This window comes from Nerophis ophidion, linkage group LG09 (assembly GCF_033978795.1).
Source record: "Nerophis ophidion isolate RoL-2023_Sa linkage group LG09, RoL_Noph_v1.0, whole genome shotgun sequence".
NCBI classification, from domain to species: domain Eukaryota; kingdom Metazoa; phylum Chordata; class Actinopteri; order Syngnathiformes; family Syngnathidae; genus Nerophis; species Nerophis ophidion.
In genome coordinates this window covers 63,775,573-63,802,494 of record NC_084619.1, presented here as the reverse complement: position 1 = coordinate 63,802,494, position 26,922 = coordinate 63,775,573, and the positions used below count along the sequence as shown (strand labels likewise).

The 26,922-nt window shown below is 42.6% G+C and overlaps 1 protein-coding gene across 1 annotated transcript in view; it reads left to right on the top strand.

Annotated features, from left to right (window-relative positions):
• LOC133558854 (inhibitory synaptic factor 2A-like) overlaps positions 1-26,922 on the top strand; it is a 73,350-nt gene that overhangs the window by 31,082 nt on the left and 15,346 nt on the right. Inside the window, exon 3 of the mRNA XM_061909979.1 lies at positions 7,752-7,823. Coding sequence (XP_061765963.1) covers positions 7,752-7,823 — 72 coding nt within the window. The remainder of the gene's footprint in view (positions 1-7,751; positions 7,824-26,922) is intronic.

Sequence of the window (26,922 nt, the reverse complement as noted above, 5' to 3'; positions counted from 1 at the left end):
AGGAAAGAGATTGAACCCTTCTGATTAAAAGTTCCGCAAATACTTTTTCTGACTGCTCCGGTTTTGTTTTTACGAGCCTTCAGAGAACCGCTGCGCTGATGCTGCTGCACTGCTGCCGTCTCAAGATGGCCGCTTAAAAGCAGGGAGCACCAGCGTGAGCACACAATGCAGAGAAGGTAGGTACTGTGCGGGTAAAGATATGTCGACTGGGTGAAAGAAGGAGGCTCCAGTTTGACTCCGGGATAAAGAGAAGGTAGGTAAAGTGCAGGTAAAGATATGTTGTCTGGGTGATGGCAGGAAGCACCAGCATGTATGGGTGACAGAAAGAAGGACCAGCGTGACCCCAGGATGCAGGGATGGTAGGTAATGTGCAGGTAAAGATATGTTGAATGGGTAAAGGCAGGAAACACCGGCAAAAGTCGGTCCCGTCCATCGCTGCTTGCAGCTTTAATTATTATAATTATTTACATAATTATAATAATACGCGCAGGCAGACAGGTTAAATAGTGTGCGGCGTTAGAGCCCGCAGAGCAGCAGGGGTGTGTGGACAGCAGAGCGGCCGAGAGGGCAGGTCATCTCCCAGGACAGCTGACGTGGGCAAACAACAGAGTTGGATTTGTGCCAGCAGTCGGCTTAGAGAATGACTTTCAGAGGAGAAGCTTCAACCCCCCCCCCCCCCCCCCCCCCCCCCACCGCACCCCCCTCTCTCGCTCTCTCTCTCTCGCTTTCTCTCCCCATCAAAGTCTGCTCTAACACCAGCGGTGTGTATTCCACCCCGAAATAGAGCCGGGGTATTTTGCGTGCAATAATTACACACGTGAGTTTGTGAGCTTTGATGGTCTGTCGGTTGCGTTAATAAGACGTGTTTTTGAGTGAGTGAAGACGGATGAACTCCGCCGACCTTGAGCTCCACGACGACAGCTGCACCCGGCCTGCGTCGCGGGCACCTCTCGCGGCCAGGCGCCCGGGTCAGGGCCCCTCATCGGTGAGGGCTAGGGGGCTCCAGTGACAGCAGGCAATTAAATGTGAGGCGGCGATGCGACCTCCTCCTGTGGAACAAAAACAAAGGGGAAAGTTCATAAAGCGTGCAATTAGAGCGGCCCGCGGGCCGGATGCGGCACTTTGAGGTTTTCAATGTGTTCTACAAAACCCCAAACCAGGGTGTGACCGTTCCTCACTGCCGTGCGGGTTCAATGGACCACCAAGGAAGGACATCTTGCTTGAGCAGGTTTGACTCTTGTTTATTTTGCAATAAAAAAAAAGTATTTTGCGCCGTCGTCGCTCCCATTGCTCGCTCCTCCGTGTTGCCGTCTTGCTCTCTCTCGCTTCCGCTCTTCATCCGCTATGTCCTCCTCAGCTTCTGCCCCGTTCTCTCCTCCTTCTCCCCTTTTATACATTGAGAGGAGATAAGTTAATTGTGTACTGGTGCGCGATCCACGCACCTGAACTTGCCTCCGCCTCCTTGCCGCCATCTTGGGCCGGGCTGCAGCATGCCCTGCCGCTCCGTCGGACCGTCGGCTCCGCCTCTACACACAGGGAAGTCGGCACCTTGTGTAAATGGTAAATAAAAACAGAATACATCCATCCATCCATCCATTTTCTTCCGCTTATCCCAGGTCGGGTGGCGGGGGCAGCAGCCTAAGCAGGGAAGTCCAGACTTTCCTCTCCCCAGCCACTTCGTCCAGCTCCTCCTGTTCCCAGGCCGGCCGGGAGACATAGTCTTCCCAACGTGTCCTGGGTCTTCCCCGTAGCCTCCTATCGGTCAGACGTACCCTAAAGACCTCCCTAGGGAGGCATTCGGGTGGCATCCTTTACTTTGAGCCCCATACCTATCTCTAAGGGAGAGCCTTAGGGGGCTCATTTCAGCCACTTGTACCCGTGATCTTGTCCTGTCGGTCATAACCCAAAGTTCATGACCATAGGTGAGGATGAGAACGTAGATCGAAAAAAAATTGAGAGCTTTGCCTTCCGGCTCAGCTCCTTCTTCACCACAATGGATCAATACAGTGTCCGAATTACTGAAAATGCTGCACCGATCCATCTTTTTCAACTTATATTCAATTGAATAGACCGCAAAGACAAGATACTCAACGTTCGAACTGGAAAACCTTGTTAGTTTTTGTATCAAAAAAGCCGGCACGGGTGGCAAAAAAGACTGAAAAAAGTTGAGGATTTGCTCATCAAAAACTTATTCGGAACATCCCACAGGTGAACGGGCTAATTGGGAACAGGTGGGTGCCATGATTGGGTATAAAAGCAGCGTCCATGAAATGCTCAGTCATTCACAAACAAAGACGGGGCGAGGGTCACCACTTTGTCAACAAATGCGTAAACAAATTGTTTAAGAACAACATTTCTCAACCACCTTTTGCAAGGAATTTAGGGATTTCACCATCTACGGTCCGTGATGTCATCAAAATGTTCAGAGAATCTGGAGAAATCACTGCAGGCAAGCCATAATATTACGAACCATTCGATCCCTCAGGTTGTACTGCATCAAAAAGCGACATCAGTGTGTAAAGGATATCACCACATGGGCTCTGGAACACTTCAGAAAACCACTGTCAGTAACTACACTTGGTCGTTACATCTGTAAGTGCAAGTTAAAACTCTACTATGCAAAGCCAAAGCCATTTATCAACAACACCCGGAAACGCCGCCGGCTTTGCTAGGCCCGAGCTCATCAAAGATGGACTGATGCGAAGTGGAAAAGTGTTCTGTGATATCCTTTACACATTAGTGTGTAAAGGATATCACCACGTGGGCTCAGGAACACTTCAGAAAACCACTGTCAGTAACTACACGTCGTCGCTACATCTGTAAGTGCAAGTTAAAACTACTATGCAAAGCCAAAGCCATTTATCAACAACACCCGGAAACGCCGCCGGCTTCGCTGGGCCCGAGCTCATCAAAGATGGACTGATGCGAAGTGGAAAAGTGTTCTGTGATATCCTTTACACATCAGTGTGTAAAGGATATCACCACATGGGCTCAGGAACACTTCAGAAAACCACTGTCCGTAACTACACTTGGTCGTTATCTCTGTAAGGGCAAGTTAAAACTCTGCAATGCAAAGCCAAAGCCATTTATCAACAACACCCAGAAACGCTGCGAACTTCGCTAGGCCCGAGCTCATCAAAGATGGACTGATGCGAAGTGGAAAAGTGTTCTGTGCACTGGTGAGTGCACATTTCAAATTATATTTGGAAACTCTTGACGTTGTGTCCTTCGGAACAAAGGTGAAAAGAACCATACGGACTGTTCTAGGCGCAAAGTGTAAAAGCCAGCATCTGTGATGGTATTGGGGTGTATTATTGCCCAAATCATGGGTAACTTACACATCTGTGAAGGCACCATTAATGCTGAAAGGTACATACAGGTTTTTGGAGCAACATATGTTGCCGTCCAAGCACCGTTATCATGGACGCCCCTGCTTATTTCAGCAAGACAATGTCAAGCCACGTGTTACATTTCATTGTAAAAGAGTGCAGGTACTAGACCGGCAAACACACATACTGTAAAGCAGATGTTTACAGCTAAATGTATATTTATAATTTATAAACCTTGGCCCGCCCAGACATATTTGTTTTCTCTTAATGCGTTCCCCCGAGTCAAAGTCAAAGAGGTTCTGTAGCCGCGCAGTACAACTGCCACCATTATACGGCTGCTGTTCTTACACGGGACTTAAAGTGAACCCTGGGGGCAACGTGGGGCCATGTAATTCATCACGCTGATTGTCCTTGGTCTGCACAAATGGAACTGAACGAGAGCTCAAAATAAATGTACAATAAGGCGCAGAATGGGAGGATAGAGAGGGCTTTGGATTTTATCGCACAAGACACTGCAGAACTGGCACGTGCACACATAGGGCCCTATGGGTGCTTGAGCCCCTGCCCTTTTTTGCCTGTGGTTATTTTTTTGTTTTTTTTCTTTAAACAACATTCATAAATTCCTGTTAGGGATGTAAAAAAACAAAACAAAACAAAAAACCGCGGTACAAAAACTCCACGTTTTCTCGTAATACCGAGCCTGCCACTTCCGCCAGAGAGAGAGAGAGGGCAAGTGAGTGAGTAAGTGAGAGGATGGAGAGCCAACTGCGGCCTGAGGAGACGTGACAGTGGAGCAACTTGAACCTGTGAGTTATGGTCTAGTCGCCGTCCACTTATTCAGCGTCTAATATGGGTAATATTTCAGAAAAACGCTGTATTGTTCTATTATTCAATGTGTCAGCTTCTGTTTTTGCCGGACGTCGGAGCACAGTGCATCAATTGAGCACGGCACATCTATTCCGCACACAGCAGAGCAAATTGTGCGGGACAGGAAGTAGTGTACAAAATACAAAATAAAACACCGGGTTAATTTTCAAAATAAAATGCACCGTGTTTACGGCGGTTCACATTTCTCTCACAGTAGAGGTTTAGATATAAAGTTGTATTGCGCTTCAGTTGTTTAGTCTGAGCATTAAGTGAGAAAGACCATGAGTTACAACTTGATGGTGTTTTCATTAAGTTAAGGGAAGAAGGACAGATTTTCACATTGAAGTTTTTCCATTTGGGTATTTTTTTTTTTTTTTTCTCGAAGTTCATGTTGCACTGTTCAATTTTCAATATTAAAGTGCTTATCTTTAACAATAAAATAACCTAATAATGCTTTTCATGTCTTCCAAGCCTATGATAATGTGAATTAACTCATTATGACAATAATTTGTTGACACAAATCACGTTTACCTACAAAGGACACACAGCTAAGTAGTTAGCATCCTATTAGCAAATTTAATTTTACATTAATTTCCATATTGTGTAAAGGACCAAAAATAAATTCCTGCCCTTTTCTGACTTGAGCCCCTGCCCCGCTATAATCATGTGCACGTCCCTGTTGCAGAAGCCATATTCAACGTGAATTAATCCGTGGAAAACCTTCTCTGCAGGCCTAACATAAATCATGATCATAAATTAATAAGTTATTTTAGTTTTTAATTTACTTACCATCAATACACAAAAGCAATTATCATATTGTCTTCATGTCATCTAAGGCTAAAGTGTTGCTTGTTTTTTTGTTTTTTTTCGTTAGAGCTTGCCAATTGACAGCTCCTTTTAGTTCCTATTTCCAGAATTGTTTTTACTACTGAATTGGAGTCTTATGGCCACCTATGTGGACACTTATACTGCCATCTGGTGTTGTCAGAAGAGTATACCATACAATGGAATTTAGAAAAAAAAAAAAGAATTAACATGTCACTAAACATGAAGTACACGTTTGTGTAATTACGGACTAAGTACATCATATAAAAAGATGATTTTTAGTTTTTATTCTAAATTAGGGTCCAATAAACCCAAATAGCAAAGAGAAATTTAAAAAAAAGGATCTAAACCTGGGGTCACCAACCAGGTCGCCCGTAAGGACCAGATGAGTCGCCCGCTGGCCTGTTCAAAAAATAGCTCAAATAGCAGCACTTACCAGTGAGCTGCCTCTATTTTTTTAATTGTATTTATTTACTAGCAAGCTGGTCTCGCTTTGCTCGACATTTTTAATTCAAAGAGAGACAAAACTCAAATAGAATTTGAAAATCCAAGAAAATATTTTAAAGACTTGGTCTTCACTTGTTTAAATAAATTCATTTATTTTTTTACTTTGCTTCTTATAACTTTCGGAAAGACAATTTTAGAGGAAAAAAACAACAACCTTGAAAATGATTCCTTCCTCTTCTTTCCTGACAATTTAAATCAGTGTTCAAGTATTATTTTTTTTTATTGTAAAGAATAATAAGTAAATTTGAATTTAATTCTTCATTCTAGCTTCTGTTTTTTTGACGAAGAATATTTGTGAAATATTTCTTCAAACTTATTATGATTAAAATCCCCCCAAAAATATTCTGGCAAATCTAGAAAATCTGTAGAATCAAATTTAAATCCTATTTCAAAGTATTTTGAATATATTTTAAAATTTGTGTTCTGGAAGAAATAATGATTTGTCTTTGTTAGAAATATAGCTTGGTCCAATTTGTTATATATTCTAACAAAGTGCAGATTGGATTTTAACCTATTTAAAACATGTCATCAAAATTCTAAAATTAATCTTAATCAGGAAAAATTACTAATGATGTTCCACAAATTATTTTTTGAATTTTTTCAAAAAGATTCGAAGTAGCTAGTTTTTCTCTTCATTTTTTTCGGTTGAATTTTTAAATTTAAAGAGTCGAAATTGAAGATAAACTATGTTTCAAAATTGTATTTTCATTTTTTTTAGTGTTTTTTCCTCTCTTAAACCATTCAATTAAGTGTTTTTTTCATCATTTATTCTCTACAAAAAACATTCGGTAAAAGAGAAAAAAATGTACGACCGAATGACAGACAGAAATACCCATTTTTTTAATATATATATATATATATGGATTTATTTATTAAAATTAAATTGAGCAAATTGTCTTTTTCTGGCAATTTATTTAAGTGTGTATCAAACTGGTAGCCTTTCGCATTAATCAGTACCCAAGAAGTAACTCTTGGTTTCAAAAAGGTTGGTGACCCCTGATTTAAACAAACAGTTTGGGCCTTGAGAGGGTAAAACACTCTCTACCTCTAACAACCAAAAAGCTGTGAAAATGAGGATGCTGGGTTCCAAATTTAAATTATTTACTGAACCTGTGTGAGCCTATGGCTTTGCGCTCTGTGTATATATATATATATATATATATATATATATATATATATATATTTATATATATATATATATATATATATATACTGTATATATATATGTATATATATGCATATATATATATACATATATGTATATATATATATGTATGTATATATATATACATATATATATATACATATATATATATATATATATATATATATATATATATATATATGTATATATATATATATATATATATACATATATATATAAATGGGTTGTACTTGTATACCGCTTTTGTACCTTCAAGGTACTCAAAGCGCTTTGACACTACTTCCACATTTACCCATTCACTTCCACATTTACCCATTCACACACTGATGGAGGGAGCTGCCATGCAAGGCGCTAACCAGCACCCATCAGGAGCAAGGGTGAAGTGTCTTGCTCAGGACACAACGGACATGACAGGGTTGGTACTAGGTGGGAATTGAACCAAGGACCCTTGGGTTGCGCACGGCCACTCTTCCACTGCGCCACACCGTCCCTATATATATATATATATATATATATATATATATATATATATATATATATATATATATATATATATATATATATATATATATATATATATATATATCATTCTATTTCAGTTACTTTATTGAGTTTACAACCCCCTGGCGCGCGCTGATTTGTCCTGTTTTTGTACTTTTTTGGATGATTATTATTTCTCCATTGTTTGTAAATGTTGCAGTTTTCAAATAAGGGTTATATAATAAGGTTTTATAAAATTCCCAAAAAAAAGAAAAAATAATAATAATTTATAAATAAATAAATAAAAAAAATAAAAATTAAAAATAAAATAAAAATGGTCATGTAAAGCAGAGCAATATGCCCATCAGCAATGCATTGTGGGTAATGTAGAAAAATCCCAACCCCTTCATAGTGACTTGTGCCATCATGACCTCCTCATGAACGGAATAAACGATGAGGTGGAACAAAAATCCTACAAAAATGCCTGCCAGCCAATAGTCTACGGATGTTAACGCTCACATCCGATCTCCATCTTTCTCCTCTACCCCCCCCCCCCCCCCGCCCCCCTTTTTACACAGGCTCACCTACCGAACAGGACAAGACACGGCGAACTGCGACACCTGTCGAAACAGCGCATGCATCATTTACAGGTGGGTCCCTAAGCTGCAGGTGTGCCTCATTAATTCTGCATTTATTGCTGCTTTTGCATGATGATGAGTGTTCCGTGTGCCCGAGTGTGCTTGCAGACAAAAAAAAAAATAAATGGTTGTTTTCGTCTACAACATATATAGTAATGATAGGGGTCGGTCAGAGTTATTCAACCGACGGCGTATGGGCCAAACCTGGCCCGTGGACGACCGCAGACCAAAACGTGGGCCGCCAAAACAATTTTGCATTTAAGCCTTTGAAATAGCAAATCATTACTTTCACATAGAAAAACGCAATGTTGACGTTTTTGGTTGTTTTTGCAGTAAAAGCAATAAAAACACGTGTGCACCTCTGTTATATAGACGATCTTTGACTCGGGTCTTTTCAGTAGGTCCTTTTTTTTAGCATGTATAATATTTTGCTGATGTTTTGGTACTAGATCCTTTGCTATATAAAAGATCCTGTTGGATGGAGGATCTTTAACTTGGGGTTTTTCAGTAGGTTGTTAAAAAAACAAAGCACTCCAGTCACGTGGAAGATCTTTGACTGGTGTTTTTTTGCAGTTGGTCCTTTAGAAGAGCAAAGTGCTCCTGTAATACAGATCAGTGGTCCCCAACCACCGGGCCGCAGCTCGATTGGTACCGGGCCGCAGAATAATTTTTTATTATTATTATTTTCATTATTTTTTTAATTAAATTAACATAAAAAACACAAAATACACTTACAATTAACGCAACAACCCAAAAAACCTCCCTTTTTCATTACAAAAAAAAAAAAAGGTGAGAAACAGGGAGGGGGGTGAGGAAAAAAAAAATCCGTCTATGCCTGGGCCCCCGGAGAGGGGGTCCAGACTGAGGCCAAGGAAGAAGAAAAAACAACCTCTTAGCCATAGCACACAAAAACACGAGTGTATGAGGGAAACATCAAACAACAAAGTATGCAAAGGACATTAAAGACAATAAAGGAGCAGAGCTGATGTAACCAGCCACTAAAGTAAAACAAACAAACAAACAAAATAAAAAAATAAAAACAAATAGATTGTGGTGGCCTCTGCGGTGTTCCATGTCATTGTCTGCTGGCGACAGGTGATCACATACAAAGGCCCACCTGGGCCATCCACACATCCGGCACCCTCCTCCACGTCATCCCTAGTCGACATTGCCCTGACTTCTTGCGGGGAAAATACGTCATCATTGACGTTCGGGACCCCATGCTGCTTTTTAAACTCTGTTTGTTCGCCAAAGATGTGAGGAAAAAATGCTTTCACGGGTCCTGAATCCTCAACACAACACACCTGTTAACTTAGTGTTTCAACATAGATATTCCTCTTCATCTCCATCCATCTTTCAATAAGATATTTCCTCTCTGCCTCCTCAGTGAATGCAGTGTTTCTCGCTGACCTAGATTGAGGGTTTTTTTGTTTTTTTTTTGGAACACAAAAGAGAAAAGATCACAGCGCAACTACAGAGATGAATATTTAGTGTTTCATCTCTCGTTCTGCAGGATGTTTATAACACGGTGTTGCCTCTGACAAAATGGTAAATTAGATTATACCGCTGTCAGAGAGCTATTAATTACCGTACTTTATTACCGGGGTTGCGGTTTGCAGGAGTGGCTCCTTGTAATGAGAGATGTTTGTAATATTTTGCCGGGTCTCGCAGTTGTAAGGTTACCAAATTATTTAGAAACAGCCTTTAGTGTGATGCATTGGGCTGTGAAACAATCGGCGTCCATCTTCAACGTGTAATTTTCCCGAAGCAAGATAAGGAAAAGACGGTGCTGCATTCTCTACATGTGTTGAAACCCAACAACCGTGGGCCACGAAGGCTTCCTGGCCCAATGTAGACCCCGTATTTGGTCTAGAACAGAGATAGACAACTGTTCTGAAGGCAACGTTTTCAGAAAGTTATTGACTTAGGTCCTGTCATTTCACCAATATTCTTATTTTATCTATAATAGTAACAACAATGTGGCCCTTTTACTGAATATAACGTGTTAAATTGTATGCTGTTTTGCCTACAACGAACGTAATTTTGAGTTAAAAGTGGTGCTGAGGAACATTCTAGGCTTAATGCTAACGTTAGCCGAGTTAGCATTAGCACGGTGACCCGCTAGAGTTTATTTTTATTTATCTCCTTCATTGATGTGCATTATGAACGGTACACAATTATAACTCAATTATTCAATTTAAATTCACACAACAATGCCTGAAAAGAGCAGGATGAAGTAAAATCTTATAGTCTCCTGCCCCCTATGACATAAGGTATTTACGTTAATAGCCGGCGCTAATTTAAAACCTCTTCTCACACCTGCGCTTAATCAAAGCATGCGGTAAAGGTAAGCAGGCGCTAATAACGTTAAAACCCCTTCTCAAGCTGCGCTTACCAATGGCAAGTAGTAAAAAAATGAGTATGATAAAATAAAACAAATTAAATTAAAAAAAATTCTGTGGCAGCGGCGCGGTGGTTGTGGACCGATGCTCTACAGCACGTCATCGCGGCGTGGCGTGGCGAAGTGGGAGAGTGGCTGTGCGCAACCCGAGGGTCACTGGTTCAAATCCCACCTAGAACCAACCTCGTCACGTCCGTTGTGTCCTGAGCAAGACACTTCACCCTTGCTCCTGATGGGTGCTGGTTGGCGCCTTGCATGGCAGCTCCCTCCATCAGTGTGTGAATGTGTGTGTGAATGGGTAAATGTGGAAGTAAGTGTCAAAGCGCTTTGAGTACCTTGAAGGTAGAAAAGCGCTATACAAGTACAACCCATTTATAATCTCAATATCTTTACATTTTGACATCACAAAATCCTTCCATCCATCCATTTCTTACGTTTATCCGAGGTTGGGTCACGGGGGCAGCAGCCTAAGGAGGGAAGCCCAGACGTCCCTCTCCCCAAACTACTTTGTCCAGCTCTTGCCGGTGGATCCCGAGGCGTTCCCAGGCCAGCCGGGAGACAAAGTCTTCCCAACGAGAGACAAATGATTGGGTTTTGTCAGATTTTGTTGCATCAAAGCAATGAAAACAGTCAGATTCCTCATCGGTACGAACCCTGGGTGTTTGGTTTTCGGAGAGATTATGACGTTGCTCTGTGATGCGTGGGTGACAGGCAGCTAGTCCATCCATCCATCTTCTCGCACTTTCCGAGATTGTCTTGCGTTGGCATTAATCAAAGCTTCCCCCTCTCCGACTGCTTCATTCAGCTCCTCCAGAGAAACCTCGAGTTGTCGCAGGCCAACTGACAGACATGATCTCGCCAAAGTGTCATGGCTCTTCCCAGGGGCCTCTTATTGGTCGACCTCCCCAGAGAGGCTTCCGGGTGACATTCTGACCAGAGGCTTGAGTCACCTCTAAGGGATACACCCTCCACAGAGAAAACTCATTTTGGCTGCTAGTACCCACCATCTTGTCCTATTGCTCACTACCACACCGGTAAGGGTAAGAACGTAGATCGACCATTAAAATGAGAGCCTTAACTTCCGGCTGTGCACTGCAATCTTTGCAGAATCTCATCCCCAACTCGAAGATAGCACTGAACCTTCTTTCCGGGCGATAATCGTAGACCCGGACTCAAAGGTGCTGATTCTCATTCCAGTAGCTTCACACTCTGCAGCAAACTGTCATGATCCGTGTGTTATATTCTGTTGGTTTTGTACTCCCTTAGTTCCTGTTTTTGTGCACCCTTGTTTGTTTTTAGTTAGCATGGATGCTTATTGTTTCCACCTGTCTCTGATTGGTGCTCGGGACGCTCCAATGTTTTCCGAGCTCTAATCAGAGGGACTATTTAAGCCTGCCTTTGCCGGTCAGTCGGCCTAGCTTCATTGTTTGCTTCATGCCACAGTTAGGTGAGTAATTCTTATCTCTAGTCTATGACAAGAGTTAGCTTTAGCGTCTAGTGCGATCGGCACATGGTCCCTTTGGCTTGTTTTCTGTTTTTTGTACTTCTTTGATTTGTGAGGAATAAATCATGTTCCTACCTTAACGCCTTGTCCGGAGTTGTCCGTCTGCATCCTGGGGGAAGGAACCACGAACCATATATACACGTGTACATGTGTATATATGTACAGCATGTGTGTATATATATATATATATATATATATATATATGTGTGTATATATATATATATATATATATATATATATATATATGTGTGTATATATATATATATATATATATATACATATATGTATATGTGTTTATGTGTATGTGTGTATACATGTATGTGTATATATATGTATGTGTATATTATATATGTATATGTGTATATATAGATATATGTGTATGTATATATGTATGTGTATATGTATATATGTATGTGTACATGTGTATATATTTACACTGTGTATATGTATATATATTTATGTGTATAAATGTATGTATATATTTATGTATGTGTACATGTGCATAGATGTAGAGTATGTGTATATGTATATATGTGTTCATATATACAAAAATTACGCTGTTTTCCAAAGTTGGAATTGCCACAAAACACCACTCGGCAGCCAATTTGTCCCATTTCATGTGTTTGGTAAACCTCAACGGATGGGGCCATATTGATCCCCCTCTTACCGTGTACAGCAGTGGTCCCCAACCTTTTTGTATCCGCGGACCGGTCAACGCTTAATAATTTGTCCCGCGGCCCGGGGGGATCCTTTTTTTTTTTTTTGTCATGAAAAAGGGACGTTTTTGTCATGAAAAAGGGGGGGTTTTGTGGTTAGTGCACTATTTGTACGTTTATATTGTTTTTTATGTTGATTTAATAATTATTATTATTATTTTTATTTTTTTAAATAAAAATTAATAAAAAATTCTTCTGCGGCCCGGTACCAATCGGGCCCGGTGGTTGGGGACCACTGGTATACAGTATAGTATGAAGTGCACATTTTGAACAATAATAATGCAAAGAAGGCGCAGATGAAGCGGAATGTGCCGGCGAGCACACCAGTCGGAGTCCCCTCAATCATCAAAATAAAACGTGTGTGTGAGTGTGTGTGTGTGTGTCTGTGTGTGTGTGTGTATATATATATGTATATGTGTGCATTTGTGATTTGTATGCTTGGCATCCCTGATCTACATGGTTGGATTACACTTCTGCTCTGTCAGAGATCATCTATGCGACAGGAGTGCTGTGGTATTTTGCAGTCGGAGTCATCAAAATAAAATGCGTGAACAATCTTTGTTTATACGTTATAAATGCAATTTTTGCGGGAGTGATTAATGGCATGCATTAACTTTGCCTGCCCTAAAGTGTTGGGTGTTTTTACCATAGTTCAAACAATAAAATATTATATCTAAAAGTACAGAGCTAAATGCTTATTCCAAAGTCTTTGATTCTGTGTCTTCAATCCTTTTAGGTTAGTTTTTTTTTGTTTGTTTAACCATGACTTCTGCACGATCTCATTAATTTGGCTGAATAAGACTCTTTGGAGAAAAAACACAGATAAAAGTCCGCATGAGTCATTCGGGCGATACGAGGACCGGGAGCGCTTGGTAAGATCTCTTAACGAGGAGAAGCGAAGACTGCAAACTCCGAAGCGACTTAATTGACCAAGTGAACCCACCGATGAAGTCGCCCCGTATTCGCCAAACGCCGGTAGAGCGGGAGACCATGGGTTGAATCGTGTCTTTAAATTGTTGCCGATTTCAGCTCGTCCAACTGTTTCCTTTAAAGAGTCGTTGAACAGATCTGGCGAGCCGAGGCCATCTGTCGCCGCGCTCTCGTGCTCTGCCAAAAACGTGATGAGACCCTTTGAATTCTTTCTGCAACACAAACCCTTTAAGACTAAGGGTGGTGGGCTCAAACTGAAGCACGGCGATTTATATAGAGCACAGGTGTCCAACTCGATATCTGGCCCGCGACATCATTTTATAAATACACAATTGGGATAGGGGTGGTTTAGCTCGGTGGGTAGAGTGGCCGTGCCAGCAACTCGAGGGTTGCAGGTTCGATTCCCGCTTCTGCCCACCTAGTCACTGCCGTTGTGTCCTTGGACAAGACACTTTACCCACCTGCTCCCAGTGCCACCCACACTGGTTTGAATGTAACTTAGATATTGGGTTTCACTATGTAAAGCGCTTTGAGTCACTAGAGAAAAAGCGCTATATAAATATAATTCACTTCACTTCACATTCCTGGAATTGAAGGCGTTGTAATAATCATCAAAAATTCTGCATAGACCTGAAGACAAAGACTCTAAATCCGGGGTGTCCAAAGTGGGGCCCGCAGGTAATTTTTAACGGCCCCACAACACATTTTAAAAATATGATTGAACAATTTTAAAAACGTAAAAAGGGATATAAAGGGGAAAACTGGTGAAATGTAACAAGAAAATGTGGCAATGTTTACTCCAATAACACAAAGCTACCATGCAGGCTGTTTCTTTCTTTAAAAAATAATAATGAATCAAAATCAATGTCATTAGGAATTATTGACCCATGCCAGGCTCCAATCACGTCATGTTAAAATTTCCACTTTAGGATATTTTGGGGGGAAAATGTTGCATATTTTGTTTGCCATATAAAAAACTGAGCTGTTTTTTTTTTAAAGAAGGGCCTAAAATGAACAAACAAAAAACATAAACAACAATAAAATATAATTGACGGATAGATCTGAAATTGATCTCGAGATTATTGTGTTAAAAGTAAACAGTAAAAAAATGTATGATTTACTTTTCAACAGTTTAATGAGTAGGACCCTTTTGGATCCCCAATAATTTTAGTGTGATTTGTTTATAAGTGTTATTGCTCAAAAAATAATAATTAATTAAAATCAATGGTGATATTATTTATGGACTTCTTTAAGGCTCCAATTATTACATATTCTCCAATATTCCACTTGAAAAAATTATTGGGTGAAAATATTGCATATTTTGTGATTTTTCCATAAAAAAATGTTGTTGTTGTTTTGTGACAAAAAGAGCATAAACCTTAAATCTTTAATATCATTATATTGACAGATAGAACTAATGTTGCTCTAGAGATTTAAAACTTGAATGATAATAAAAAATAATACCGAATAATGACACATTTTTTATATTTTTTGGACCAAAACCCTCTGGAGTCCCTGGGATCAAGCCTGAGTGGAGGCTGAAATGTATATTTTCATAAATATATTGTTTTTTAAAATAAAAACTATCAAAATGGCCCCCGCTTGCTTTGATTTTTCAGTGTGCGGCCCTCAGTGGATAAAGTTTGGACACCCCTGCTCTAAACGCACTTTATTGTGCTCATTTAAGGGACGCAATTGTCGGGTTCGAACATCGATGACATCTATTAAACAAGACAAGAAGCAAGGAAATAAACAGAGACAGAATTCAATTTGGCTCAATTGAGGAGAAACGTCTGGTCTGTACTCTTGCACAGTTTCCAGCACGCTCTGGCGAAAGATTGTACGCCACCTCTTTGTATTTGGACTTTCCCTGTTTACATAACAACAGCTGTTTCCAAAGGAATGAGAGGTATGTAAACAGCCATTGTTTTCAGTCACATTAACACAAAAGGAAAAGATGCCTCTGGCATGGGCAAGACTTTGATCCCGTCTCCTCCCATCGTACACAATGGAATTGGCGCAACAAAGACAGCCTCTTCTTTATTCTTCAGGAACTCAGAGAACGGAATGTTTTTTTGATATTTTACATACAATTTTTCCGACAGCAATCCTCTGTGCAAAAGCTCGGTTGATCATCTTAGCGTGCGCTATTGAGTTTGCAGATGTTTTAGTACTGCAACCCTCTAGGACAGGGGTGACCAAATTCCCGCCGCGGGTCAAGTGCTCAATTTTTGTTTCACCTTACCACAGAACTTTCCTCTAGAACAGGGGTGTCAAACTCAAACACAGAGTGGGCCAAAGTTCAAAACTGAACAAAGCCGCGGGCCAACGTTGAACAAATTAACCTTTTAATAGGGACACAAAAGAGTTTTGCACTGAATATTAAACAAGCAAGGCTTATATAACGTTATAGTCACATACAAAATCGAGTTTCAAATTATAATAATGAGTAAAAAATATAAATGGCATATCAAATAAAATGTAAATGAAAATTGGGGGAGCGGGGTTTGGGGGAAGCGGGGTGTATATTGTAGCGTCCCGAAAGAGTTAGTGCTGCAAGGGGTTCTGGGTATTTCTTCTGTTGTGTTTATGTTGTGCTACGGTGCGGATGTTCTCCCGAAATGTGTTTGTCATTCTTGTTTGGTGTGGCCTCACAGTGTGGCGCATATTTGTAAAAGTGTTAAAGTTGTTTATACGGCCACCCTCAGTGTGACCCTTATGGCTGTTGATCAAGTATGCCTTGCATTCATTTGAGTGTGTTAAAGCCGCATACTGTATACTATGTGACTGGCCCGGCACGTTGTTTGTATGGCGGAAAAGCGGACGTGACGACAGGGGCCGTGGCCCGATTGGTACCGGGCCGCAGAATAATTTTTGATTAATTTTTATTTTAAAAAAATATATTGTTTTTTTTGGGGGGGGGTTTTCAACATAAAAAACACAATATACACTTACAATTAGTGCACCAACCACAAAAACCTCCCTTTTTCATGTCCAAAATGTCCCGTTTTCATGAAAAGAAAAAAAAAAAAAAAAAAAAAAAGGACATCCCCCCCACCCGGGCGCGGGACAAATTATTAAGCGTTGAGCGGTCCGCAGATACAAAAAGGTTGGGGACCACTTCTGTAGAGGACGCTAAAAGCAGTGCCTTCAAGGCACGCCCCCAATATTGTTGTCCGGGTGGAAATCGGGAGAAATTCGGACGAATGGTTGCCCCGGAAGATTTTCGGGAGGGGCACTGAACTTTGGGAGTCTCCGGGAAAATCGTGAGGGTTGTCAAGTATGAGTATCATCGCCTCTGTATAATGCCGGCGGGCCAACTCTAATCTTAATTTAATATTACCTCAAGGGCCAAATGAAATTACACGGTGGGCCAAATTTGGCCCACGGGCCAGAGTTTGACACCCCATGCTCTAGAAGGTCTTTTCTTTGTCCATGTGATGTCAGAAGAAACAAAAATGTAGCTGTTTGGCCATAATACCCAGCAATATGTTTGGAGGAGAAAGATGAACCCTTTAATCCCAGGAACACCAACCCCACCGTCAAGCATGGTGGTGGTAGTTTTATGCTCTGGGCCTGTTTTGCTGCCAATGGTGCACCTGGGGATAGGTTGATTTGCAACACTAAATTGGCCCTAGAGTGTGAAAGTGAGTGTGAATGTTGTCTGTCTATCTGTGTTGGCCCTGCGATGAGGTGGCGACTTGTCCAGGGTGTACCCTGCCTTCCGCCCGATTGTAGCTGAGATAGGCGCCAGCGCCCCCCGTGACCCCAAAAGGGAATAAGAAGTAAAAAATGGATGGATGGATGGAACTGGTGCTTTACAGAGAGTAAATGGGACAGTTAAAAAGGAGGATTACCTCCAAATTATTCAGGACAAGCTAAAATCCTCAGCCCGGAGGTTGGGTCTTGGGCGCAGTTGGGTGTGCCAACAGGACAATGACCCAAAACTCACGTCAAAAGTGGTAAAGAAATGGCTAAATCCGACTAGAATTAAGGTTTTGGAATGGCCTTTAGCATGTTGATTTGTTGAGTAAAAATATGGAATATTTTAATAGGAGCCCGTTTAAATAAATGGTAAGCAGATGTGTTGACAAATATTTTACATACTATTTTTAATTAAATAATTTCCGTTTCTCCCAAAAGTAATATGCATTTGTACATACAATTTGGTGTAGTTATTTACAAAAAAAATAAATAAATGTGTGTATGTGTATATATGTATGTATATATATACATTAGGGTTGTACGGTATACCGGTATTGGCATAGTACCGCGATACTAATGAATCATATTCGGTACTATACCGACCGCCACTCAAAAGTACAGGTCCAAAGTATACCAATACCAGGGCAAACGTTTGGCAAACATATGTGTAGTATACTGGATACTTTTACTACATGTGTCAGAATAATTGTATCTAAGTTATCACAAAACTTCGTGTTGCCATGAGTACCCGGCCAAAGGACAAAAAGCTGTCTTTGCTCCTACCAAGAAGACGGCTTGTAAAACTCCACTGTGTCGGATGAGAAGCAAGATGAATGTGTTCTGTTCCTTTGATGTGCTGTAATCAATAGAAAAATATTGTCTTGACCCAAGAACTACAAAGCGGAGAGGAAGCAGGACCAGACTCCCCTCCAGGTCCCGCTTCTTTGAAGTGTTTTACGACTGTTTCTTTGAACTGTTTTAATCAAAGGCGATGGCTGTTTACGACCCCTGTCCCTTAGAAACAGCTGTTGCCAGATAATCAGGGAACGTCCAAATAAAAGAGGAGGCGTACAATCTTTCGTCAGAGCGTGGTGAGACTGTACAGTCCGGACCTCTCTCCTCAATTGAGACAAATGTAATTCTGTCTCTGTTTAATTCCTTGCTTCTTGTCTTGTTTAATACAAACCCCGTTTCCATATGAGTTGGGAAATTGTGTTAGATGTAAATATACACGGAATACAATGATTTTGAAATCATTTTCAACCCATATTCAGTTGAATATGCTACAAAGACAACATATTTGATGTTCAAACTGATAAACTTTTTTTCTTTTTTTTTTTTTTTTTCAAATAATCATTAACTTTAGAATTTGATGCCAGCAAGATGTGACAAAGAAGTTGGGAAAGGTGGCAATAAATATTGATAAAGTTGAGGAATGCTCATGAAACACTTATTTGGAACATCCCACAGGTTCGCAGGCTAATTGGGAACAGGTGGGTGCCATGATTGGGTATAAAAACAGCTTCCCCAAAAATGCTCAGTCTTTCACAAGAAAGGATGGGGCGAGGTGCACCCCTTTGTCCGCAACCGCGTGAGCAAATAGTCAAACAGTTTAAGAACAACGTTTCTCAAAGAGCAATTGCAAGAAATTTAGGGATTTCAACATCTACGCTCCATAATATCATCAAAAGGTTCAGAGAATCTGGAAAAATCACTCCACATAAGCGGCAGGGCCGGAAACCAACATTGAATGACCGTTACCTTCGATCCCTCAGACGGCACTGTATCAAAAACCGACATCAATCTCTAAAGGATATCACAACATGGGCTCAGGAACACTTCAGAAAACCACTGTCACTAAATACAGTTTGTCGCTACATCTGTAAGTGCAAGTTAAAACTCTACTAGGCAAACCAAAAGCCATTTATCAACAACATCCAGAAACACAGCCGGCTTCTCTGGGCCCGAGATCATCTAAGATGGACTGATGCAAAGTGGAAAAGTGTTCTGTGGTCTGACGAATCCACATTTCAAATTGTTTTTGGAAATATTTGACATTGTGTCATCCGGACCAAAGGGGAAGCGAACCATCCAGACTGTTATCGACGCAAAGCCAGCATCTGTGATGGTATGGGGGTGCATTAGTGCCCAAGGCATGGGTAACTTACACATCTGTGAAGGCACCTTTAATGCTGAAAGGTACATACAGGTTTTGAAACAACATATGCTGCCATCTAAGCGCCGTCTTTTTCATGGACGCCCCTGCTTATTTCAGCAAGACAATGCCAAGCCACATTCAGCACGTGTTACAACAACGTGGCTTCGTAAAAAAAGAGTGCGGGTACTTTCCTGGCCCGCCTGCAGTCCAGACCTGTCTCCCATGGAAAATGTGTGGCGCATTATGAAGCGTAAAATACGACAGCGGAGACCCCGGACTGTTGAACGACTGAAGCTCTACATAAAACAAGAATGGGAAAGAATTCCACTTTCAAAGCTTCAACAATTAGTTTCCTCAGTTCCCAAACGTTTATTGAGTGTTGTTAAAAGAAAAGGTGATGTAACACAGTGGTGAACATGCCCTTTCCCAACTACTTTGGCACGTGTTGCAGCCATGAAATTCTAAGTTAATTATTATTTGAAAAAAAAAAAAAAAAATTATGAGTTTGAACACCAAAGATCTTGTCTTTGTAGCATATTCAACTGAATATGGGTTGAAAAAGATTTGCAAATCATTGTATTCCGTTTATATTTACATCGAACACAATTTCCCAACTCATTTGGAAATGGAGTTTGTAGATGTCATCAGTGTTTGAACCTGACAACATGGCTAGTCTTTCATCCTGTATTGAATGGGTGTCAAACTCTGGCCCGCGGGCCAAATTTGGCCCACCGTGTAATTTAATTTGGCCCTTGAGGCAATATCAAATTAACATTAGAGCTGGCCCGCCGGTATTATAACACCGCATTCACCGCTAATACTTATACTTACCAACCCTCCCGATTTTCCCGGGAGACTCCCGAATTTCAGTGCCCTTGCCCAAAATCACCCGGGGCAACCATTCTCTGGAATTTCTCTCGATTTCCACCCAAGCAACATCATTGGGGACGACTGCAATCAACTTCCTCTACAACCTGTCGTCCCGTCCGCTTTTTCTTACATACTATTTGCGGACTTTACACACAAACAAGTGAATGCAAGGCATACTTGGTCAACCGCCATACAGATCACACTGAGGGTGGCCGTATAAACAACTTTAACACTCTTACAAATATGCGCCACACTGTGAACCCACACCAAACAAGAATGACAACCACATTTAGGGAGAACATCCGCACCGTAACACAACGTAAACACAGCAGAACAAATACCCAAAAGCCCTTGCAGCACTAACTCTTCCGGGATGCCACAATATACACCCCCCGCTACCACATGACAAAGCTGCAAATAGGAAAGAGGCATTCAATTTTTTTATTTAAATTTAATTTAATATACCATTGATATTTTGAAATTATTATAATTATTATTATTATTTGAAAACCCAATTTTGCATGTCACTATAAAGTTATATAAGCCTTGCTCGTTCAATATTCAATGCAAAACTTGTTTGGGTCCCTATTAAAAGGTTAATTCGTTCAACCTTGGCTTTGTTCAGTTTTAAATTTTGGCCCACTCTGTTTTTGAGTTTGACACCCCTGCTGTATTGTTTCCTGTGGTATTCTAGAAACTTAACGGTGACTTTTTTTCCTCTGATTGGGTCGCAGCTGGCGAGGACAACGCAGTGTGACTGACACACATTTACAACAGCACGTCGCGATCAAAACAAATGAAAAACAAAAACCAAAACGATAACTCCTCAAAGCTGTAAAAGAGCCGCATGTTTCTGCCGTAACAAAGATTAGACTCTCCTCGAGACGTATCCCCGCGGTCATTTCAGAGTTCCGGAGCGTATGTCCGATACGATCGGGTTTCCAGCAGCTGCCGAGCTGAGGTACTCAATTTGAGTCCCTGGGTCTTATCACCCACCCCCTCCTCTATCTTTCCTGTACGCTTCACGCTGTCATAAATCACTGCAATAAATGTCGTGCATACGTGGCAAAATAAAAAACCCGGGCAACACGTGGTTGATGAATCAGGAAAGCAACGCTGTGCTGTAATTTTGAGCAGGAGCCAGGAATTAAATGAAGGAAAAGGTCATTTCTTTGGCATTTTTCACCTTCCCTCGATTGGATATTGTGACAGTTCGGTTATTTGTCCGCCGCCGGGTCCGTCAATACACCGGAGGAAGGGAGAAAGTAATTTCTGCCGCATAACTGATGAACTTTTTAATGGAAACTGGAAAGTTAGGGGAGGTTCTTAAGACTTGCATAAGAGGCCTCTTTCCCTTGGAGATTAGTTGTTCGATATCTCAAGGTTATGAAGAGATTTGCCTGCGAGTATACCTTTTTGAAACAATCCAGTACAGTACCCATTGGTACCACTTAATTGGTACTTGTGTGCGTGTGAACAAATTGTTTTTAAAAATAAAATAACTCATGTTGATATCTCATGTTGAGTTGTTATATTTTGTTTTTGTTCTTTAATGTGTCTTTGGAATATAACTGCTGTGGTGAGGTGGCAACTTGTCCAGGGTGTACGCCGCATTAAATACAATTCAAGTTTGATTATTTATTTTAATTGTTTGACATAAATAACAAAGGAAAGTGGGGGGGGGGGGGGGGGGGGGGTTTGTTAATGGGGCGACTCCAAATAAAATTCCGCGTAGACCCTCGATTTAGCCATGGGTGGCACTGGCAGGGTCCCCTTGTTCTTAAACCCTTTTTTTTTCTTTGACCGCCTACCTCTAGCAAAGATAGATCCATGGATTAGCCGCACCTTTGTAGGAGCCACAGGATTCAAAGCTTGGGAAAAAAGTAAATACGTTAAGTGACATTTTTCTTACTCCTCTCTGAGCTGCTACCTTACCGTGGTAGAGGAGTTTGCGTGTCCCAATGATCCTAGGAGCTATGTTGTCTGGGGGTTTTCATGCCCCCTGGTAAGGTCTCCCAAGACAAACAGGTCCTAGGTGAGTGATCAGACAAAGAGCAGCTCAAAGACTTCTATGGAATTACAACGAAATGAACCCAGATTTCCCTCGCCCGGACGTGGGTCACCGGGGCCCCGCTCTGGAGCCAGGCCCGGAGTTGGGGCACGATGGCGAGCGCCTGGTGGTCGGGCCTGTTCCCATGGGGCCCGGCCGGGCACAGCCCGAAGAGGCAACGTGGGTCATCCCTCCAATGGGCTCACCACTCATAGGAGGGGCCATAGAGGTCGGGTGCATTGTGAGCTGGGCGGCAGCCGAAGGCAGGGCACTTGGCGGTCCGATCCTCGGCTACAGAAGCTAGCTCTTGGGACGTGGAACGTCACCTCACTGGGGGGGAAGGAGCCTGAGCTAGTGCGCGAGGTAGAGAAGTTCCGGCTGGATATAGTCGGACTCACCTCGACGCACAGCAAGGGCTCTGGAACCAGTTCTCTCGAGAGGGACTGGACCCTCTTCCACTCTGGCGTTGCCGGCAGTGAGAGGCGACGGGCTGGGGTGGCAATTCTGGTTGCCCCCCGGCTCAAAGCCTGTACGTTTGAGTTCAACCCAGTGGACGAGAGGGTAGCTTCCCTTCGCCTTCGGGTGGGGGGACGGGTCCTGACTGTTGTTTGTGCTTACGCACCAAACAGCAGTTCAGAATACCCACCCTTTTTGGGAACACTCGAGGGAGTACTGGAAAGTGCTCCTCCAGGTGATTCCCTTGTCCTACTGGGAGACTTCAACGCTCATGTTGGCAGCGACAGTGAAACCTGGAGAGGCGTGATTGGGAAGAATGGTCGCCCGGATCTAAACCCGAGTGGTGTTTTGTTATTGGACTTTTGTGCTCGTCACAGTTTGTCGATAACAAACACCATGTTCAAACATAAGGGTGTCCATATGTGCACTTGGCACCAGGACACCCTAGGCCGCAGTTCCATGATCGACTTTGTAGTTGTGTCATCGGATTTGCGGCCTTATGTTTTGGACACTCGGGTGAAGAGAGGGGCGGAGCTTTCTACCGATCACCACCTGGTGGTGAGTTGGCTGCGATGGTGGGGGAGGATGCCGGACAGACCTGGCAGGCCCAAGCGCATTGTGAGGGTCTGCTGGGAACGTCTGGCAGAGTCTCCTGTCAGAGAGAGTTTCAATTCACACCTCCGGGAGAACTTTGAACATGTCCCGAGGGAGGTGCGGGACATTGAGTCCGAGTGGACCATGTTCCGAACCTCTATTGTCGAGGCGGCTGATTGGAGCTGTGGCCGCAAGGTTGTTGGTGCCTGTCGTGGCGGTAATCCCAGAACCCGTTGGTGGACACCAGCAGTGAGGGATGCCGTCAAGCTGAAGAAGGAGTCCTATCGGGTTCTTTTGGCTCATAGGACTCCGGAGGCAGTGGACGGGTACCGACGGGCCAAGCGGTGTGCAGCTTTAGCGGTCGCGGAGGCAAAAACTCGGACATGGGAAGAGTTCGGGGAAGCCATGGAAAACGACTTCCGGACGGCTTCGAAGCGATTCTGGACCACCATACGGCGCCTCAGGAAGGGGAAGCAGTGCACTATCAACACCGTGTATGGTGCGGATGGTGTTCTGCTGACTTCGACTGCGGATGTTGTGGATCGGTGGAGGGAATACTTCGAAGACCTCCTCAATCCCACCAACACGTCTTTCTTTGAGGAAGCGGTGCCTGGGGAATCTGTAGTGGACTCTCCTATTTCTGGGGCTGAGGTCGCTGAGGTAGTTAAAAAGCTCCTCGGCGGCAAGGCCCCGGGGGTGGATGAGATCCGCCCGGAGTTCCTTAAGGCTCTGGATGCTGTGGGGCTGTCTTGGTTGACAAGACTCTGCAGCATCGCGTGGACATCGGGGGCGGTACCTCTGGATTGGCAGACCGGGGTGGTGGTCCCTCTCTTTAAGAAGGGGGACCGGAGGGTGTGTTCCAACTATCGTGGGATCACACTCCTCAGCCTTCCCGGTAAGGTTTATTCAGGTGTACTGGAGAGGAGGCTTCGCCGGATAGTCGAACCTCGGATTCAGGAGGAACAGTGTGGTTTTCGTCCTGGTCGTGGAACTGTGGACCAGCTCTATACTCTCGGCAGGGTTCTTGAGGGTGCATGGGAGTTTGCCCAACCAGTCTACATGTGCTTTGTGGACTTGGAGAAGGCATTCGACCGTGTCCCTCGGGAAGTCCTGTGGGGAGTGCTCAGAGAGTATGGGGTATCGGACTGTCTTATTGTGGCAGTCCGCTCCCTGTATGATCAGTGTCAGAGCTTGGTCCGCATTGCTGGCAGTAAGTCGGACACGTTTCCAGTGAAGGTTGGACTCCGCCAAGGCTGTCCTTTGTCACCGATTCTGTTCATAACTTTTATGGACAGAATTTCTAGGCGCAGTCAAGGCGTTGAGGGGTTCCGGTTTGGTGGCCACGGGATTAGGTCTCTGCTTTTTGCAGATGATGTAGTCCTGATGGCTTCATCTGGCCGGGATCTTCAGCTCTCACTGGATCGGTTCGCAGCCGAGTGTGAAGCGACCGGAATGAGAATCAGCACCTCCAAGTCCGAGTCCATGGTTCTCGCCCGGAAAAGGGTGGAGTGCCATCTCCGGGTTGGGGAGGAGACCCTGCCCCAAGTGGAGGAGTTCAAGTACCTAGGAGTCTTGTTCACGAGTGGGGGAAGAGTGGATCGTGAGATCGACAGGCGGATCGGTGCGGCGTCTTCAGTAATGCGGACGTTGTACCGATCCGTTGTGGTGAAGAAGGAGCTGAGCCGGAAGGCAAAGCTCTCAATTTACCGGTCGATCTACGTTCCCATCCTCACCTATGGTCATGAGCTTTGGGTCATGACCGAAAGGATAAGATCACGGGTACAAGCGGCCGAAATGAGTTTCCTCCGCCGGGTGGCGGGGCTCTCCCTTAGAGATAGGGTGAGAAGCTCTGCCATCCGGGAGGAGCTCAACGTAAAGCCGCTGCTCCTCCACATCGAGAGGAGCCAGATGAGGTGGTTCGGGCATCTGGTCAGGATGCCACCCGAACGCCTCCCTAGGGATGTGTTTAGGGCACGTCCAGCTGGTAGGAGGCCACGGGGAAGACCCAGGACACGTTGGAAAGACTATGTCTCCCAGCTGGCCTGGGAACGCCTCGGGATCCCCCGGGAAGAGCTAGACGAAGTGGCTGGAGATAGGGAAGTCTGGGCTTCCCTGCTTAGGCTGCTGCCCCCGCGACCCGACCTCGGATAAGCGGAAGATGATGGATGGATGGATGGATGGATGGACATTTTTCTTATTTTGCACCGAAAACAATTATTGAACGATGTATGTCAAATGAATTTAAGTACAAAACATGCATTAAATTAAATTTGAGTGTGATTATTTATTTTAATTGTTTCACATCAAAAGAAAATGGGAGAAAAGCTTTGTTAATGGTGCGGCTCCAAATAACATTCTGATTAGGACCCCAATTTAGCCTTGGCAGTGCCCCCTGGCTCTTAAATCACACTTCTTTATTTTTTTCTTTTTTTTCTTTCTTAAGAGTGCGCCTTTGTATAAGCCACAGGGCTCAAAGCTTGGGAAAAAAGGAATACTGAAAAATACAATAAATTACGTTTTGTTATTTTGCACCGAAAACAATTATTCAACAATTTATGTCAAATGAATGTAAGTTTTAAAAAAATGCATTAGATTAAATTCAAGTTAACTTATTAAATTTAATTGTTTTACATAACAAAAGAAAGTAGGGAAAAAAAAGTTTTGTTAATAGAATTCTACTGAGGACCCAATAAAGCCATGAGCGGCCGTGGCATGGCCCCCTTGTTATTAAACCGCATTCCTTTTTTTATTTTTCTCAAGAGCGCCTACCGCACCTTTGTATAAGCCACAGGGCTCAAAGCTAAGGGAAAAACAGTAGCAGCATACAGTCCTGAAAAAAACCCATAAGTGACGTTTTTTGCCAAAAAAACAATCATTCAACAATTTATGTCAAATAAATTTAAGTACAAAACATGCATGAAATTAAACTCAACTTCGATTATTTATTTAAAATGTTTCACATAACAAACGAAAGTAGGGGAAAAAGTTTTGTTAATGGGGTGACTCCGAATAAAATTCTACTTTGGGCCCCAATTTAGCCATGGCAGGGACCCCTTGTTATTAAACCACACTTCTTTTTGTATTGTTCTCAAGAGCGCCTAGCGCAACTTTGTATAAGCCGCAGGGTTCAAAGCGTGGGGAAAAAAAGTAGCAACATACAGTCCTGAAAAAAATACATAATTGACGTTATTTTTCACCAAAAACAATGATTCAACAATTTATCTAAAATAAATTCAAGTACAAAAAATTAATTAAATTAAATTCAAGTTAAATGATTAAATGTAATTGTTTCACATAACAAAAGAAAGTAGGGAAAAAAGGCTTTGTTAATGGGGCAGCTCCAAATAAAATTCTGCTTGGGGCCCCAATTTAGCCATGGCATGGCCCCCTTGTTATTAAACCACACTTCTTTTTTTATTTTTCTCACGAGCGCCTACCGCCAACCGCACCTTTGTTTAAGCCGCAGGGCTCAAAGCTTGGGGAAAAACAGTAGCAGCATACAGTCCTGAAAAAAACGATAAGTGACGTTATTTTTCACCAAAAAAACAATTCAACAATTTATGTCAAATAAATTTAAGTACAAAAAAATGTATTAAATTAAATGATAGTTAAACTATAAAATGTAATTGTTTCACATAACAAAATAAAGCAGGGAAACAAGTTTTGTTAATGGGGCGGCTCCAAATAAAATTCTGCTTAGGGCCCCAATTCAGCCGTGGCATGGCCC